The 16,574-nt window shown below is 39.8% G+C and overlaps 1 protein-coding gene across 3 annotated transcripts; it reads right to left on the bottom strand.

The window, feature by feature from the left end:
* Positions 1-14: 14 nt before the first annotated feature.
* Positions 15-13,128, bottom strand: rnf44 (ring finger protein 44). 3 transcript variants are annotated; one of them, XM_030738695.1, is made up of 11 exons: positions 12,897-13,128; positions 8,119-8,311; positions 7,767-7,989; positions 7,391-7,558; positions 6,793-6,966; positions 6,508-6,669; positions 5,083-5,198; positions 4,691-4,778; positions 4,284-4,405; positions 4,095-4,194; positions 15-3,995 (listed from the first exon to the last, which is right to left on the bottom strand). In XM_030738695.1, exons 2-11 carry the CDS (start codon positions 8,223-8,225, stop codon positions 3,933-3,935), a joined length of 1,323 nt encoding a protein of 440 aa, XP_030594555.1. In that variant the 5' UTR covers positions 8,226-8,311; positions 12,897-13,128; the 3' UTR covers positions 15-3,932. The 3 variants fall into 3 exon arrangements, with proteins under 3 accessions (XP_030594555.1, XP_030594554.1, XP_030594557.1); XM_030738694.1 differs by lacking the exon at positions 12,897-13,128 and adding an exon at positions 11,273-11,727; XM_030738697.1 differs by lacking the exon at positions 12,897-13,128 and adding an exon at positions 11,273-11,726 and having other exon boundaries at positions 7,439-7,558.
* Between the last annotated feature and the right edge of the window lie 3,446 nt (positions 13,129-16,574).

Below are 16,574 nucleotides of genomic sequence, written 5' to 3'. Positions count from 1 at the left end.
TGACAGGTGTGATATTGGTATACATCATACATTTATTAGTGAACAACCCTCTCAAATCAGCCACAACAATTAAAAAAAAATATGATTGCACTACTTGGTAAAGCATAACTAGCAACTTTCATTTAAAAAAAGTACAAATCTTAAAAATTTCAAACAGTATACAGATGTATATATATAATACACTAACTAGTTATGTTAAATGCTACAAACAATATGATTCCAATGGAATGAAAAATTATAACATTAATAAGAACCATTTCCTATATATAATATATATATTAGTTGTTTTCTCCCCTTCCCACCCACCCCCAATACAAACATGGAAAAAATGAGGTAACTGTAAATGTGCAAGTACCAAAGCAAAATATCTGCCTAACACAGAACACATGCCCCTGGCTCTGTTGGTGGGTGGGTAGTCTGGTGTTCAGGCGAGGACCCCTAGAGGCCAAGGAGAGTAAGAACAGTAAACCACTATCCCACCACAGCAAAAAATTAAAGAAGGAAAAAAAAAAATCATTGGTAAACAATAAATGGCGTCTACGGAGCAATCAATCACAAATCCTAAATAAATTTTAGCTGCTTATTGGAACACAGTTTTCCACCACACAAGCTGTGAGATTATTCAATAACTCTTAACAGAAAGACTACAAGACTCTATTCTCAATTTTCATTAAAATTACTTTATTAGCTAGGCCTTAATGGGAGGTTCTTTTTAATTAATAGGGTAACTGGATATTGTCAATTAAATATTTACTCCAAAAAGAACATTAACATTAACATGAATTAAGGTAATCTATATGTGAACAATATATTTTAAGATATTGATACACTGAGAGCAAGAGCCTGATAGGCAGGTACAGTACTACACTGAAATAAGTATGACAACACTTTATTCTTTTTTTTTCTTTTTTAAATCCCTTAAACTATATTGGTTTTCACTTACATTGTTTAGGGGTATTGGTATAACATGCTTTAAGAATACATGGGATCCATGACAAACTATTGCATTCACGCAAGTGAGTTTTCATACCTAAAAGCAGAACATCTAGCACCTTTTCACTATGGCTTTTGATAAACTACAGTAGTTTCAGAGCATGTAATTTTCAGTCATTAGGGCAAGAACAGTAACACAATGTATGTAAGAATTTCTGGATTCAAGACCAGTCTTTTTTTCTTTTTTTTTTCCTATAAAATGAAGTTAGCGCAATAAAATCTTGTAGTCATTCAGTTCTATTACAAATGTGTGCAGTACAATGCATGGCAGTTATCAGCTGAGCATTAAGATCCAAACCCCCAGAACCCGAAGCCAACTAGAGCTAAAAATCAGTTGGGATCTGGTAGACAAGCATGCATATTGTGCACCATTAAATAGGTCCCCACCAGATTTTGAGATATCCTCCACTATAACACTTGTTTTACTTTTTTTTTTTTTTTTTTTTTAAAGTCATGCAAAACAGCTCTGAAATAGATCTGGGAGTGAATTAGGTAGGATAGTGTGCACTGCAGCACATTTAGAAATGGGATCACAACCGCTATGTCTGAACATATGGTTTGAGTACAAGAACAAAAGTCAAACAGGTTTGAATAATACACTTGTAATGAGTTGCAGTGTACATTGCCTCTTTTCAGTGATTATTAACATATTTACTGATCTTTTTTCTTGCATGCCTGTTGTTAAATGATGTAATATCTACTATTTCAGACAAAACGGAATATTATAATTGATTACATTAAATTATTTATGGTCTGAGGAAAATGACCAAACTAAATTCAGATATACCCTTTTCATGGCATCCTTTCCATCTGAAATGGACTGTTATCCTTTATTTTTATATACCGAGAGGCCCTGAGTGATTTTTTTTTTTAAACTTACAATATATGCCAGCGAATAGATATGTACACATAGATTAATTCTCAAAGCTGTGGGTTTAACTCATTAAATGGCTTTTTTTCTCTCTTGAAGGTGGCACACATCAAAGACTCACATTCACGTAAGAAACAAAAGTAAAAGGAAACAAAAAAAAAAGGCAAGATCCCTTTACACATAAAAGCAAAGGTTACAACTGCCTGTTAGTGCTTAGTGGGGCAGTTAAGAGACAAGAGAGAATTAAAAGCAAAAGTTCATTTGTTGCTCTTTTCCCTCCCAACCCTAATATAATCCTGTTTTCTTTATAGCATTAACACAAGCAGGGAACTAGAAGTCAAACAGTGTGTCTACACTACTGAACACTCCAAGCTCTGTGTCATTTGAAGCCCGCTCTGATCACTGTAGAGCTGGTGGAGCATCATCAGTGACTTCTACAAGGTTTTGTCAACATTCTTCTGTCTTATGTGTATCTAAAAGCATTCACACTGAAGCTATACATACAATTGCTCTTTTACAACACCATTACCATGACCTGACTGAGTTACCAGATATAACACTTACACAAACATTGTTAGTGCTCTAACTGTTTCCTTCAATGTATTTTCTCTAGAACATAAAACCAATAAATAAACTTAAAAAAAAGAAAGAAAACAGCATACTTTCAAAATAAGTGGAAATGAAAGTATTTTCAGGATTAGTAACAGGTTTGTGCTTGTCAAGGTCATAAAAAGGCAGATCTGAAATCTTCAACAGTAGGCTATATATGTGTATATAGGATTTGGCTCACAAACAATGAAATAAAAAGCCCAGTCTTCCTAAAAGGGGAAGAAAATGTTCATTTAAAACTCGCCACACACTGCACATATTGCTTTCTGCACAGGCCTCCAGAGCTCTATGGCATCAGCATACCCCTCAGAAGAGTACTCCCATACATAAAAACACAATCATGGTGTAATCACATGCTAGCCTTCCCTCATGGCGCTTTCTGAACAAGCAAGCAGTTCTTTTAGTATGCTTCGTCTCTTCTTTTTCTTTAAAATTTGATAATTTTGGTGGCAATGCTTGATTAAAATATTGCTAGTCTGAATCAACAGTTCATGCAAATCCTAGCATGCTGCCCTGTATCCAGTGGTTACACAATGCATTGGCTCTGTGAACAGGACAAACATACACGCACAATATGCACACACGCGTACACACTTTGCCAGAGGAACAATGCTGAAGTGGAGGGTGGATGAAGCACTTGTGCAGTTATGCCAGATGACCTCAAAAAGACGCAGTCCATTAATCCATGACTGCTTTTGTACAGATCTGTGTTCCAGAGTGGATTATCTGGGGTAGAGGATACCCCACGGTTGCAGTCCATAAACCTCAGGCTTAACAGAAGTTGCATTTAACCACGGCAAGTCACACTTTCACAACAGCATTGGCAAAAAAACCCAAAACAAAACAAACAAAAAAAATGTGTAAAACCATTAAAAGGATCAATACATTATTGCAGAACATACATTATTAACAAGTCACTTTGCCCAACACCTACACAAACATGCATCTATGATGGTTAGGCGTTGCCTCCAAACACAGACACCCATGTTGAAGTACTCCTATTATTTTTCTGCTAATTGCACAAGGTGTCCAGCCATCATCCTCCAGGCTTCCGACTCACCACTTCCAATGCAGGACCCCCCACTTTTCACGAACGCCCCAACCAAATCCACCAAATTTAAAAGAAACCCTGTAAACAAAAGCAGCAAATAATGCATTGTAGGGAAAAATCTTTGGAATCTGCAACAAGGGGGCAGAGAAAGAACTGGCTGGCAATCCCAGAACTCTGGCCATAGGCTGCAGTAGGCAGTGGGTTTCATGTGACTCGGGCAATGAAGCACAGCAGAGGTACAACAGGCTCCAGAAACAATCCTGGATTGCTTATTATTTAGGAAGGGGCAGGAGTAGTGGGTTGGTAAGCTATAATTACTGGAGGACGCAGGGCAGGTGGCAGGTGTCCCCAGCTTTGGGGCAGACTCTGGTGTGTGCAGCTTTCCAGTTCAGCACTCAGAGACAGTTCTCACTCCACCTCCCGGTGTATGTCCGAGGCATCGGCTCGGCAGATAGGACAAGTGCGATTGGTCTGAAAACCAAACAACACTCAGTGTGAAGACACAAACCTCTAAACAAAGTGCTAAAAATGCACTTATTTTTTAAAAGGTTTAAGCAGACAGCTACTTACCTTTAACCATTTATCCACACACTTGGCATGGAATTCATGGTTACATGGTAATACCCGAAGTAGCTGCCTACACTCAAAGTCACTAAAGCACACAACACACCTGAGGGGGCAGGAGGGGAAGAACTGGTTAGTATCATGTAGCCAATCTATACTGATGGAATCCTATTAAAAGCTAGGAGATGGTCTTACAGCGTTTGTTCAGATAGATGATTCTCTGAGTTGAATCTATAGGACGGAAGTTGCTCTATATCTGCTTTTGTGAGTCCGCGTGGTTTTGCTTCACCCAACCTCTCTGCCAGATTCAGTAATGCCTAAAAAGAAAGAAACAGACAAACAAACAGAGGGAAATGATGGGTCTGTCAGGACATTTAACTTTGGAGAGAAAATATATCTGGTGCCACTTCTTGGTTTTTATAGATGTGAAATTTATAATGAACAGGTGTTTTTCAACACTTTTACATGAAGTAAGAATTCAAGTACAATGAGTACTATGATGCACTTGCACCATTACCGCTGCAACCATTTGGTATGTATTGTCTACCAGTGTCAAATAAGTTTACATGTGGTCTTTTCCAGCAATTAACAAATTCACTAACTTCATAGTTCTCCATCTCCACATCATCCACATCCAGGTCTAAACTGATGGCTGGGCCCACTGCTGTTGGAGGCACAGGAAGCATTGACCTGGGCAGACAAAGACACAGAGACAACTGGTGTAAGAAAGGATTGAACCCCATCACAGTACCTCACTGTGACAGAAGGCAGCACATGCTCTGCAACTACATTTAACCTCCATTTATTTTTAGAAAGCAGAGATTAAAAAGTCAACAGCATCAATATCCGCATAGTATTAACCATCTGCAGTCAATCACAGAGGCCAGTCACTAACATCAGTGTAATCAGGCTTTTTTTTTTTAAGGGAGAAAAGCACACGATTAAAAGACTGCTATACTTCATCAACAGGTGTGCTTTTCCTGCAGATACTCACAGGAAGTAAGGGAGGAAGCCTGGGTAGTAAGATGGAGGAGGAGGAGGTGGGGGGAGAGGCTGCTGCAACCGGTATCTTTGTCCACTCACTCGCCGGGGCAGCATGTGTGGATATGGCTGCAGAGAAACACACAGATCAGCGGAATCATGTAAAACAATTCAGTGTTTCAAGTTATTCCTTTTCTTCCATTTCTCTTCCAAATGACATCAGGCTCAGAAATAAGACCATATGGAAATAAATTCTTATGGTTGTGGCAGGTTTGACGCTGATGTAAGGTACCTTTGAAAAAAGCTGGAGCAGGATGCAATCGGCTACTTTTATGCACAGTAACATTATTACTTTTGTCAAATAAATACGGAGTAATTGATTACAACTTCCTGATCTTCACTCCAGTTCTTGTGTAATTTGGTATTCCTCAGTCTTTTCTCCCTTCAGTTAACAGCAGGTGCAGCAAATGCTGCAACATCCTGTGTCAGGTCTGTATTTTTTCCTGTTTCTTAAGGACGTGACTTTCCACTGGACACACTGGACAACATGCCAAGATATGCCAGATTTTAGGCTAATAACTCTTTGAGAATAACGTTGTTGGTGAAAAAATACAATTTTAATTAATCTAATTTTAATTAATTTAATTAATTAATCTAGAAAATTATTCAATAGTGTCAACACAATTTTTTTTTATACATGAACACATCTCAACCAGAATAAGTATCACTACTTTAGATTGAAATTTTAACTTCAATTTAACAACTAAAAAAGTCTTAGTTTTCTGTAAAGCTTCCAGTGTACTTAAATGCGTAAATGTGTGTGCGCAAATTGCCTGCTACTCAGATCAGATTACATTGGCATGTAGAGTTTTGAGACTCTTTTCACACTCTCAGCCCAACCCAAATCCATAAAGGCATGCTTCCGCTGGTGAAAAACTGGGAGACCTTTCACTGGATTTATGTGTAATTTCAAAGTGGTTTCAAAGTTTGTTACATGCATTTACCAACTACTGACTATATATGGGCCTGTAAATGTAAATATAGCTAGCAAAGGCAAAAAGCAGATGGTGTGCAATCAAGAGAACTTAACAGTGGGACATTAGAGGGCCTCATCCTCATCTGCTGAAATGAATATGCTATGACCTGTTGTAAGGAAAACATGCTTGCTTTGCAATGTGAATGCAGTTATGAGCTCAACATTTCAGGTAATGTCAGTATTGAAATCTGACAGTCTGGTGCTCGGTTCATTTATACTGACCACATATTAGACAGAGCGAGCGAGACAGTTTTGGTGGAGACAAACACATCAGAAAAATGACCTTACCAAGAGACCAACTGTTTGCAGCAGTAAAGCTAACACTATTTCCTTGAAATACATAATGCTGGACAGCCACCAGCTGTTAATCTGCTTGACTGTGTGGGGGACAGGTTGTCTTACCACTCCAAAGGGAAGCTCCTGATGCAGAGGCTCTTGAGGAAGATACTGAAGGGGCAGAGAAGGAGGCAGCGCTGGTGGGTGATGAGAGGGAGGGTAGGAGAAGGTCCCTAATGGGTGCTGGTCCCCTCTTAGGTCAACTTCATTCTCTACCCTCTGTAGAGGCTGCCAGGAGATGAAACAGGTTGCCATCAGACTCAAAATCATACAGACTGACCAACAAGATACTACATTCTCTCTTTTTCTGTGTTTTTCTTATTAAACAAGTGTAAACAGTGAAACACTCACCATGCGTGGGTGCTGAGGCTGTAAAGGGACAAACTGGCTCAAAGGAGTAAGGTGCGGTGGCTGGTGGGGGGCTACAGATGGGGTTGGGTGCAATACAAAATGTTCGCTGGAGATCAGGGGTGGGAAGGCTTGATAAGACACCGGTATATGCTGCATGGTACATGCCTGTATGAGCTGAGGAGAGAAAACACCACAAGGACAGACATTTAAATCAATCTAGAATCAAATCCAATATTTCAAAGAAGCCTCCAACTAGCCAAAGCAAATTTGCTCCTTATATTCACAATAATGCAGCTATAATGAAAGCGTGTAGTGAACAGAAACAATGTGCTGCATAAAACCACACCACTGACAGTACTACCACAACACCAGTCTGCCTAATAACAGTTCCAAGAAACACCAAATATTACTTAAATAAATATGCTAAAAATCTTATTTCATGTTGCCTGACTCTTTCTAATTTTTATGTTAACATAAACACTAAATTACAAATCCAAGCAGCTTGTTTGCTAGTCATGAACAGTGACAGATTGCATGGCTGGTATGGCGTGCTACATGGATGCCACTGACATTTGGGGCTCTTCCTTTTCAAACTCACAGGAGGAGGAAGGCAGCAGAGCAGAGAGAGCTGTCCGCTGAACATTACCGAGCATGCTGGGAGCTGCTGAGTGTTGCACCCTGGAAGGGGCTGCCCGGTGTGCATGGGAAATCCGTGGGTCGTCACCGTTGTAACAGTGTATGATATAGGAACTGATCCCTGGTGCATCTTTCAAGGAAAAAAGCGAGGGAGACAGATGAGGCAAAAAAAAAAAAAAGGGGGGGGGGGGGGGGTTGTCTGCTAAAAACAATTCATCACACACTACCCCACAACACACTTACATTAATTATTACTGCAGAATGCATTTGGTTAGATATGACAGTTTAACATATTTAATAAATGTTAGAAACCATTTACTCTTGAGGTGGCCTGTTACCTGTTCATGTAGATCCACCATGATGGGGCTCTGCTGGGGCAGGTGAGCAGCAGGGTGAAGCATGCGTGGTGCTGTGCTGGTGTGGCTGTACTGTCTGGACTCATCTAAAGGAACCTGTTGGTGGTGTTGGGAGAAAAGCAGATGATGGAAGTTCTCATCCTGGACTGGGGAAGTGTGCAGTACAGGTCTGTCTCGTCTCCCCCACTGGCGTCTTACTGGTGGGCTACACGTCCATATAGGGGGAAAACAAAAAAACAAAAAACACTGAATACATTGCAAGGGAGCCTGTTGTTGGAAATGATGCTGGAAACCATTTGACATGACAGATGCAAAATTAGGGCCGAGATTTTACCTTCTCCTGAGGTGCACTGGGGCGTTGCAGGGCTCTCCAAGGAACCTCCTCGGGTTTAAGGGGGCTGTTGGTGGCAGCCTATTTACTGCTATTTCCCATGGTCGCATTGGTGACGTCGTGCAGACGAGTCACGCTCTGGGAAAGGAAATTGTACAGTGGAGGCACTTGTATGTTGCCTCTGATTGTCTTTACCCTGCAGGAAAAACACCAACTGACACATTAATAATCCTGCTTATGCTACAGTGCTTATTCCTATGTGTATTAACTGAGCAAGCACCAATCATAAATTAAGTTTATGGGTAGAAAAATAAATAAATGCACCCCCCAACACACACACACTCACACATACAGAAATATGACAGATGAGCAAAATGTGTACAACACCAGTTATATTTTAGGACACCATGTGTAAGATTAACAGAGATTTCCAGAACTTTCACATCATTCACTCAAATAGGATTAACACTGTACTATAGGATATATAATATATAATACAAAAAAAAAATGCTTAAATAAACAGGACCACTGACACTATCTGGACCCTACACGGGTCACTCCACTTTGCAGATTAAATCTGACATAAGACAATTTACTGTGAACTGTCCTGTAAATCTCATAATATCAATAACATAAAGAGACCAGTAATTTGAAAAAGTGTAACTTCATATTTTACCAAAGCTTATGAGCATTTATTTTCTCTAGGGACGATATTTCATTGCTTTGTTTTGTTAGTTAATTAGGACTTAATTTAATGAAAATAAGCTAAAGTACATTCACTGTGCTTAAGCACCCAGGCGCTAAAATTAAGGGGAAAACTAACATAGCAGGATGTTGGGCCATCACATGCACCTTTGGTGAGCCCTCTACAAGTCTCTGAAACTCTAATAGAGTGATGGAAAACCATCCAGCCACCATCTGATGACACTGGTGAGAGGTCTGTCTTCACATCAGTCCAAACTCTCCCAAAGGGAGATGTTGAGATACAGTGTCTGCAAAGGCCACAGCTTATGAGTCATATAATTTTCATACTCAAACCACTGATCCTTGTACCTATCGCATGTGGGCATTGTCAGGCTGGAAGCACAACAGAGCAGGGTTTTTCCTGACTCAAAATGGGCCTTTAGTGGATAAGAATGATTGGTCCTCATACAGCTGAGGCAACAAGTCTGTGTTACCTTAATTAACAGATTTTTATACATTTCTCTGGTCTTTATGGATATTTGATAAACAAAAAACACAGACTGAAGTACGTAAATTAAAGAAGTTAAGTGTTTTCATAACAGATCTGATGCTTTTCCTTGGAGTGAGAGGAGACCAATAACTCTTTGGAGAAGAGGCCAACAATTTTGTATTAGAGTCACTGAAGGGTTTAAAAACAAAACAAACAAGCAAACAAAAACAGCATGGGTAGTTAATATTCTCGGAAAAAAAATATTTCAGATATAAGAAACCTTTTTGTCAAGAAAAGGCTGGATAAACTTACACAACAGATCCCACCAGCTAACAACAAATGTGACACACACACTGCACAACACTGTGTGTGCGCGCGCGTGCAGGGAGGGAGAAGAGTAATCGATTTCACTGACACTTTCATACACTGTCGTTCCTGATGCTAAATAAGTAAATAAATAATCACTTCATCAAATAAGTGCATTATTCTCTCCTAAATATGCCCAATTCACAGCAATCACTCTTTTCACAGTCTGGATGCTTCAGATAATACAGTTATTCTGGGCTAAATTGCCTGTCAAACTGGAGAGCAAAAGCAGCTCTAATTTAATTCAGTCATCCACTGGTGTCTGTTGTATGAGAGGTTGATCCAGCTTTCCAAAGTTAAGTGATCTGGTTCCCAAACTCACTCTCTCTCTCACTCACACACACTTTTTCTTTATCGCATACATTTGTAACTTAATCACATCAACTTATGACTTTAATCTTGGATATTATTTTTTTTTCTTGGATTATTACCCATTTTTTTAATACCTACAACTGTCCATGTCTTTTATAGACCTTTGCCATCCGGTCAAAAAAAAAACAAAAAACTACCTCCCAGGATAAAGGTTATTATTCAGGACAACTTTAGATTGATTTTCAGGGGCCCTAGCCTCCAATTGGAAAAGCAGGGCTAAAAATCATGCCAGCAGACTGCTCAGATCCCTTCAAAGTAGGGCTCAGTGGTTCTTTTTTCCCCCCTCCTTTAATGTGCTACCAGGCTGTAGATTAAAATAGCCAATTTCTAGCACCCATTTCTATACATTTTAGAATAAACTTCACTTTAGCAATTAAAAAAAAAAAAAAGAATCAATAAAATACATACACACATAATTTATATATATATATATTAGTATTATATATTGTATTATATTATATACCTCTTGGACTCCTGATACTTATTGTTGTTTATTCCAGAACGTAAAAAAATGAATTAAAAAATTTAACAAACACACCAGAAAAAACACACCATGCTGCTGTCAGTTACAGCTGCCTAACTGGTCTAAGTGAGAGCAACAGTACTGTCAGTGATAATTAGCTGTTTTAATAGGCAGGTCGACAATATGCTTTAGTTATTTTCTTTTTTTACAGCACTGTTATTATTTAATGTTTGCAAGACTTAAGTTTAAACAAAAATGATGCAGTATCATCAGTTGAAGAATGTGCAAACGGCGGTGTAATTATATTGTGGGTGATAATAAATAGGGGTCGCTGTAGCGTGCATGAACAAAAACATGGAAAGCCATGTGCTCATAAGACAAAGCAACAACAAAAGATGAGGTAGAGGAGCGGGACCGCTCGCTACCATGCAGCTTATGGGGCCACTGCACCACAACACAATTTCATACAGGCATTATGTAAAGGCTTACACGTGTTACTGCAAAATGGGAAACAATGGTAATGGGGGGGGGGCCACCGGTTCCTTATAACCAGGGCAAATCAGATGTCCCCTGCTGAAGGAGAACAGCTAACTTTAGACGAGCTAGGCTAACGCTTTGTCCAACACAGCAGCAGCTGCAGATAACGGTCGTTAGCCAGCATGCTACTAAAAGATTGTTATTTATTATCACTGCACATCTACCAATGTAAAATGCTACACCACAGACAGACACAAGTATTGTTTAGCAGTGAGTTGGGTCACAACATATTGCCAACATCTTACTTTTTTTTAAGCTAGTTTGCTTGTTCGACGAGGAAGGGAGATGTCAGGTGTTTCAGCTTCTGAAATGCCGTGTCCCATCAAGTTATCCTTGCACGTAACCGCCTCTAACCGACCACCTCTCCCGACAAAAAAAATGAAAAAAAAAATTAAAACAACGTTAACGGACTTTCAACCCAGCTGCCGCTATGCCCGACAGCTTTTTGACACTGAACCCGACGAAGCTGGTATTAGCTCGCTAAAGTTAGCCAGCTAACACACGCTTTTGACAGCCGCATAAGGAGTCCGTTTCTCCCCAGAAGCCGCTAAAATGGCCCGTCGGTTAACAGCGGCGTTTACCTGAACAGGAAATGCCGTTAAATGTGTAACAAAGACAACGTTAGCTACCAAAAAGACACAAAACAATCCTTGGCGCGTGTGTGTTCCTTGAACTGCATTGTTATGGCGAAGCCACGCCTCCTACGCTGAGCGGCCAATCAGCGCGCAGCAAACACAGACGGCAGACAGCCAGACGGTCTTAGCTACAATGTATCAAAACAAGCCGCTTATAAACAAATCGCCGGCGGAGGGGTTGTAGGGAAGGTGGTGCAAATGACCGGATGCATTCAATCAGTTGCTCTAATTAAATGCAATTTTGACGCCCTTCGCTACATTTTAATTAAAGGTTTTTACATTAACTAAAACTATAAACTATGATGTATTCATTTCATGTTAACCTACCCAGCAAATAGAACAATTCTGTCACCACCTCTGCATATATCAATACTGCTTATTGATTAATGCGTCCATAATAATACAGGTACTATTCAGTACCAGCGCTGACCAGCTGACAGTGCTTTTATTTGATATAGTTCAAGTGTATTCCTAACACTTTTATGTTTACATTTTTTTTTATCAAGCAGTAATTAATCCATATGTGCAAAATACTAATTTCCACAGGTCAAAGTTTTCCCACTTTTCTCACCTCTTCTCACTTAAAAATGATCAAACAATTACAATCAAGTTACCCCACTGATTAATAAAATTTAAACTACTCATAGGTATTTTACTTTGTAGAGTACACTTTTTGATTTTCACAACAGCACTGTTGCACACAGTCTGTTTTGATTCTCATTGGAGGCCACAGTATCCTACCGTAGACTACCCAGCCGGTTATGTAATATTGCACTTGCATGATCAAATCAGGCATAATGAGGCTTTTTTTCAGCTATGGTTCTGTTGGCCACTGAATGCAGCTGCAAAACATTTTTGTGATGCTGCACTTGAAGATTACCAAGCTTGATATGGGCTCACGGGCTACCTATTAGGCCCAATTTGTCCTGTAAGAGTTAATAAATAATATAGGGCGCTTGGGGTGCTTCACTGCAAAGTACTGGAACATTTCTGACATTTTGCATGCATTCAAAGGGTGCACCTAATGCCAAGCTGACTGGGGAGCGCAGCAGCCGTATGCAACATAGCCTAAATGTAAACATTACAACATCGCACTCGGTAGCAGCAAAACAAGGAGGGGCTGGAGGTTGAGCAGGATGACAGCCCTAAGAAGCCGTCTAACCATCTCCCGTTAAAAAAACGCTGCGCAAATCTTCAAAATTGAAAGCAATAAGAAGAGGAGGAGGGTCGTTACCTGATTGTTAATATGCAACCATGTAGTTATGACTAATATTTCCCTTGTAATGTTCACATCTCGTTAGGCTAAGTGCGGCATCCTGTGGTCAGCTGTTCCCGTGTGGAACATTCCGTGGATTTCACCACTGCTAGAAAAAAGGTGCTAAACATTAGACTCGCACATTATCGGTGCATTCTGTGTATATGTTGTGCTGCTTTATGGCTTCTCAGCCGCCGAGATTGTTTCCGTTGGAGCCACCTTTTCGTTTTGGAAGTGGCAGTCCAGCCCCGCGGCTGTTTTGGCTTTCTGCAGTTCCCTGTTACACCCCCATTTTTGCGTATTTCAAGAGCGGAGAGCGCACGGCGCGCTGCCATTTTTACCGTAATGGACAGAAAAAAGTGTGCCAGTCTGACTGGAAAGTTCAGGGTTTGTCTACATACGGCTTTTTATTTGCAAAGGGAAAAGGGGCAGCTTCGTCACCAAATTCATGAAAAAATACATACTTGATTGTATTAGTTGAGTAAGATACTGTTTCAAATAATAGTCATTAATTTTTTACTTAGCCTAAGGAATATTAGTCTGAGGACAAGCAACATTTACTATTAAAAGTAGTACTCATTATGGAAAAAGTTCCCCTGATATACCACTTTACAACATATGCAGTACTGTGCAAAAGTCTTGAGCCGCCCCTCATTTCTTTGTATTTTGCTAGGAAAATGAGAAATAGGTGCAGCAATTTATTGAAACGTGCAAACACACATGGAAGTACAGTATATAAGGCAAAAACAGAGTTTGTACAATTCTAATAAAAGCCAATATTTGGTATGACCACCTCTATTCTTCATCACAGCCTGTACTCTCAGGCAGCTTTCTTGCCATTTCTTTAAGTAGTCTTCGGGAATAGTTCTCTAGGCTTCTTGAAGGACATTCAAAGCTCTTCTTTAGATGTCGAGGCCTTTCTTTCTGTTCTCTGTCAAGATGATCGCACACTGCTTCAATAATGTTGCGGCCTGTGCTCTGGGCAGCCAATCCATAACTTATAGTGTTCCATTGTGTGTTTTTCTATCCAGGCTTTTACTGCAGTGGCAGTGTGTTTGGGATCATTATCATGTTGAAAAAAAAAGCCATTGCCAATCAGACACTTTTCAGATTGTCTTACATAGTGGATCAAATTGATGGTAATTTTCTACATTCATAATTCTATCTATTTTCACAATTTCCTCAACACCACTGGCTGAAGTGCAGCCACAAACCATGACAGAAAATCCACCATGTTTTACAGATGGCTGTAGACACTCACTGTTGTACCTCTCTCCTGACCTCCTCTGCACATGTTGATGATGATTTGAGCATCATCAACTTTGATGATCAACATCTTTGTTGGGGCAAAGATACAACCAAAGAAAGAGGAACAAATGGTGTGTTTTTGCCACAAGCTGTAACAAAGTGCCATTTAAAATGGGTTCTTTGCTAAACTGTAAAGTGTAAACACAACACTGATTCATTCCTTGATTTAAGTGCTTTTTTAATGCTTGAATGATTCAAAGGTTAGTAGCTTAACAAACAAACAAAATATCCTTTGGACTGAAAATGAGTAAAAAAGCAGCCAATGTCAAAAAAAGAGAGAGAAAACTTTGAAAGACCAGAAAGCCTGGAGAACTGTTGCTGAAGACCACTTTAAAAAAATTTACAGACAAACTAGCTCTTTGGAAGCAAAATATAAAGACAGGAGGGGTGGTTCAAGACTTTTATACATACTGTACATTGTACAGAATAAAAATAAGGTTTAGATACATGCAGTGGAGTCAAAAGTATATAACTCCCCCCATAGCTCTAGGGCAGCCATTCCCAAAGTCAAGAGTGCTTCAGCCCACTTAAAAACCAGAAAATCCCACGCGGCCCACCCAATCTTAAATCTTCCCTCAAATCATAAATACAAGAGAAAGTGACGTATTTCCTTGATATTTTTATTCAAAAAACATAAACAACACAGGCTGTTGGCTATAAATTTCAAATGCCTGGAGTGGTGGCATAGGGGAGAAGAAGAAGGTTCATCACTGAGAGGACCCTGGTTCAAATCCTCGGGCTGGCATCACTGTGGGTCCCTGAGCAAGCCCACCCCCCCAGGTTGCTCCCCGGGCGCCCTTTGGCTGCCCCCTGCTCCATGCTGTGCTGTGTGTACTACATACTCCATGTGTGTGATGGGTTAAATGCAGAGAATGAATTTCACTGCATGTATATGTATGTGACAAATAAGGCTCTTTCTTCTTCTGGTACCCAGTCATATGAAAAATGCTAATGCCAATATGTAACCCACCTTTTAGGTCAGAGTTATGAGTAATATCACAAGATAATCACCTCCTATTACCAGTTTTGAGTCACTTGTTATATTAATAAATAAATGTATATAAATATGTAACTATATACATACTTCAAACTGAATTTCTGTTATTACTGCGGTCCACCTGCAGTACCTTCGCGGCACACCAGGGGGCCCCCAGCCCACTCTTTGGGAATCAGTGCGCTAGGGAAATAGGTATAGGAATATAACTGCATGAAATCAGACCTGCTTTTCACCACTACACTGCATTAAAGCATGTGCAGGGTTGTTATAAAAGGAGACATGCATCCATCATGAAGAGCTGCCAAGTATTCTACAGGGACCAAAAGCTGTACTAATATTTACTCAATTTATGACTCCATTTGTGCAACACTGTAGAAAGAGGAACCCTTTCACTTAGAAACCATGAGCCACTACAGGGACTATTTTACACTGAGCCTTAGGCTTCTGTAGCCTATTATTCCTGTATGGGTTGGCTCCCTCCGATCAGGTCTGTGGGTGACTCAGAGCTCTCCAATGCTGGTCTAAACAGCAAAAAGTACAAGAGAGGAGAATTCCTGCTTATTAGCCACAAAACAACACTGCTGGTTGACCTTGCACCCACAGAACTATTCTCTGACTGTAGTTTCTGACTTATTTATTTATCACATCAGTGCTGCTTACCTGGATAACACAGACAACCCATATGCCTTTTCCCACTGTTTTTCCTTTTCTTTCTTTTTTTTTTTTAAATTTTAATATTCCCATCACATGTTTTTCTCCCTCCCTATCACATCAATCCTGGGCTTAACAGAAAGGAGCACACTCCCTCACAGGTCCCAGTTGGCTTTTAACCAGGACCGGAATGCAAAATTTTGGTTCACCTCAAGTGAACAGATAAGTTGGAATAACAATAAAAACTCCAGAATCCTTGAAAACCACACACACACACACACTCTCATGTGCATCTCCTAATCTCTGTACCAATTTCATCTTGCCTGCTTGTTTGTCCCTAAGTGTCCTGAATTTCTGGTCTGTCCTGTTCTGCATGTTGTCTTATTTTTAAAAATAAAGCTATATTTAAAAAAATACAAATATTCTCAGCCCTCAGAAAATTAAACAGAACACACTGTGGTACATCGATATTGGTTTTTGTGGAGGAAAAGAGTAGATTTTTAGATTTTTATCAACACATATAACGTCCTCGAACATTGGTGCCTCGGCACAGGTTCACGTTATTGACTGCTTTTCAGTAATTATGCCGTCCTTCTCGTTATACAATCAGAAGCTGGTTTGCACCATTTATCCTATCAGGAAATTATGATCTGAACTGTGTGGAACTAGAACACTCTGACCTAAGATCATTCTAGTTATTT

Source organism: Archocentrus centrarchus, chromosome 10 (assembly GCF_007364275.1).
Source record: "Archocentrus centrarchus isolate MPI-CPG fArcCen1 chromosome 10, fArcCen1, whole genome shotgun sequence".
In the NCBI taxonomy this organism is placed as follows: domain Eukaryota; kingdom Metazoa; phylum Chordata; class Actinopteri; order Cichliformes; family Cichlidae; genus Archocentrus; species Archocentrus centrarchus.
The sequence above is the reverse complement of the archived record's forward strand: the minus strand, read 5'-3'. Positions and strand labels throughout refer to the sequence as shown.

Excerpts from the sequence above, each read along its gene's own strand:
- rnf44 (XM_030738695.1), bottom strand. The coding sequence starts at position 8,225 with ATGCGACCATGGGAAATAGCAGTAAATAGGCTGCCACCAACAGCCCCC. Across the intron at positions 7,559-7,766 it reads TGGTGGATCTACATGAACAG|ATGCACCAGGGATCAGTTCC; the intron begins GTAACAGGCCAC and ends TTTCCTTGAAAG. Across the intron at positions 6,967-7,390 it reads TCTGCTGCCTTCCTCCTCCT|CTCATACAGGCATGTACCAT; the intron begins GTGAGTTTGAAA and ends TTCTCTCCTCAG.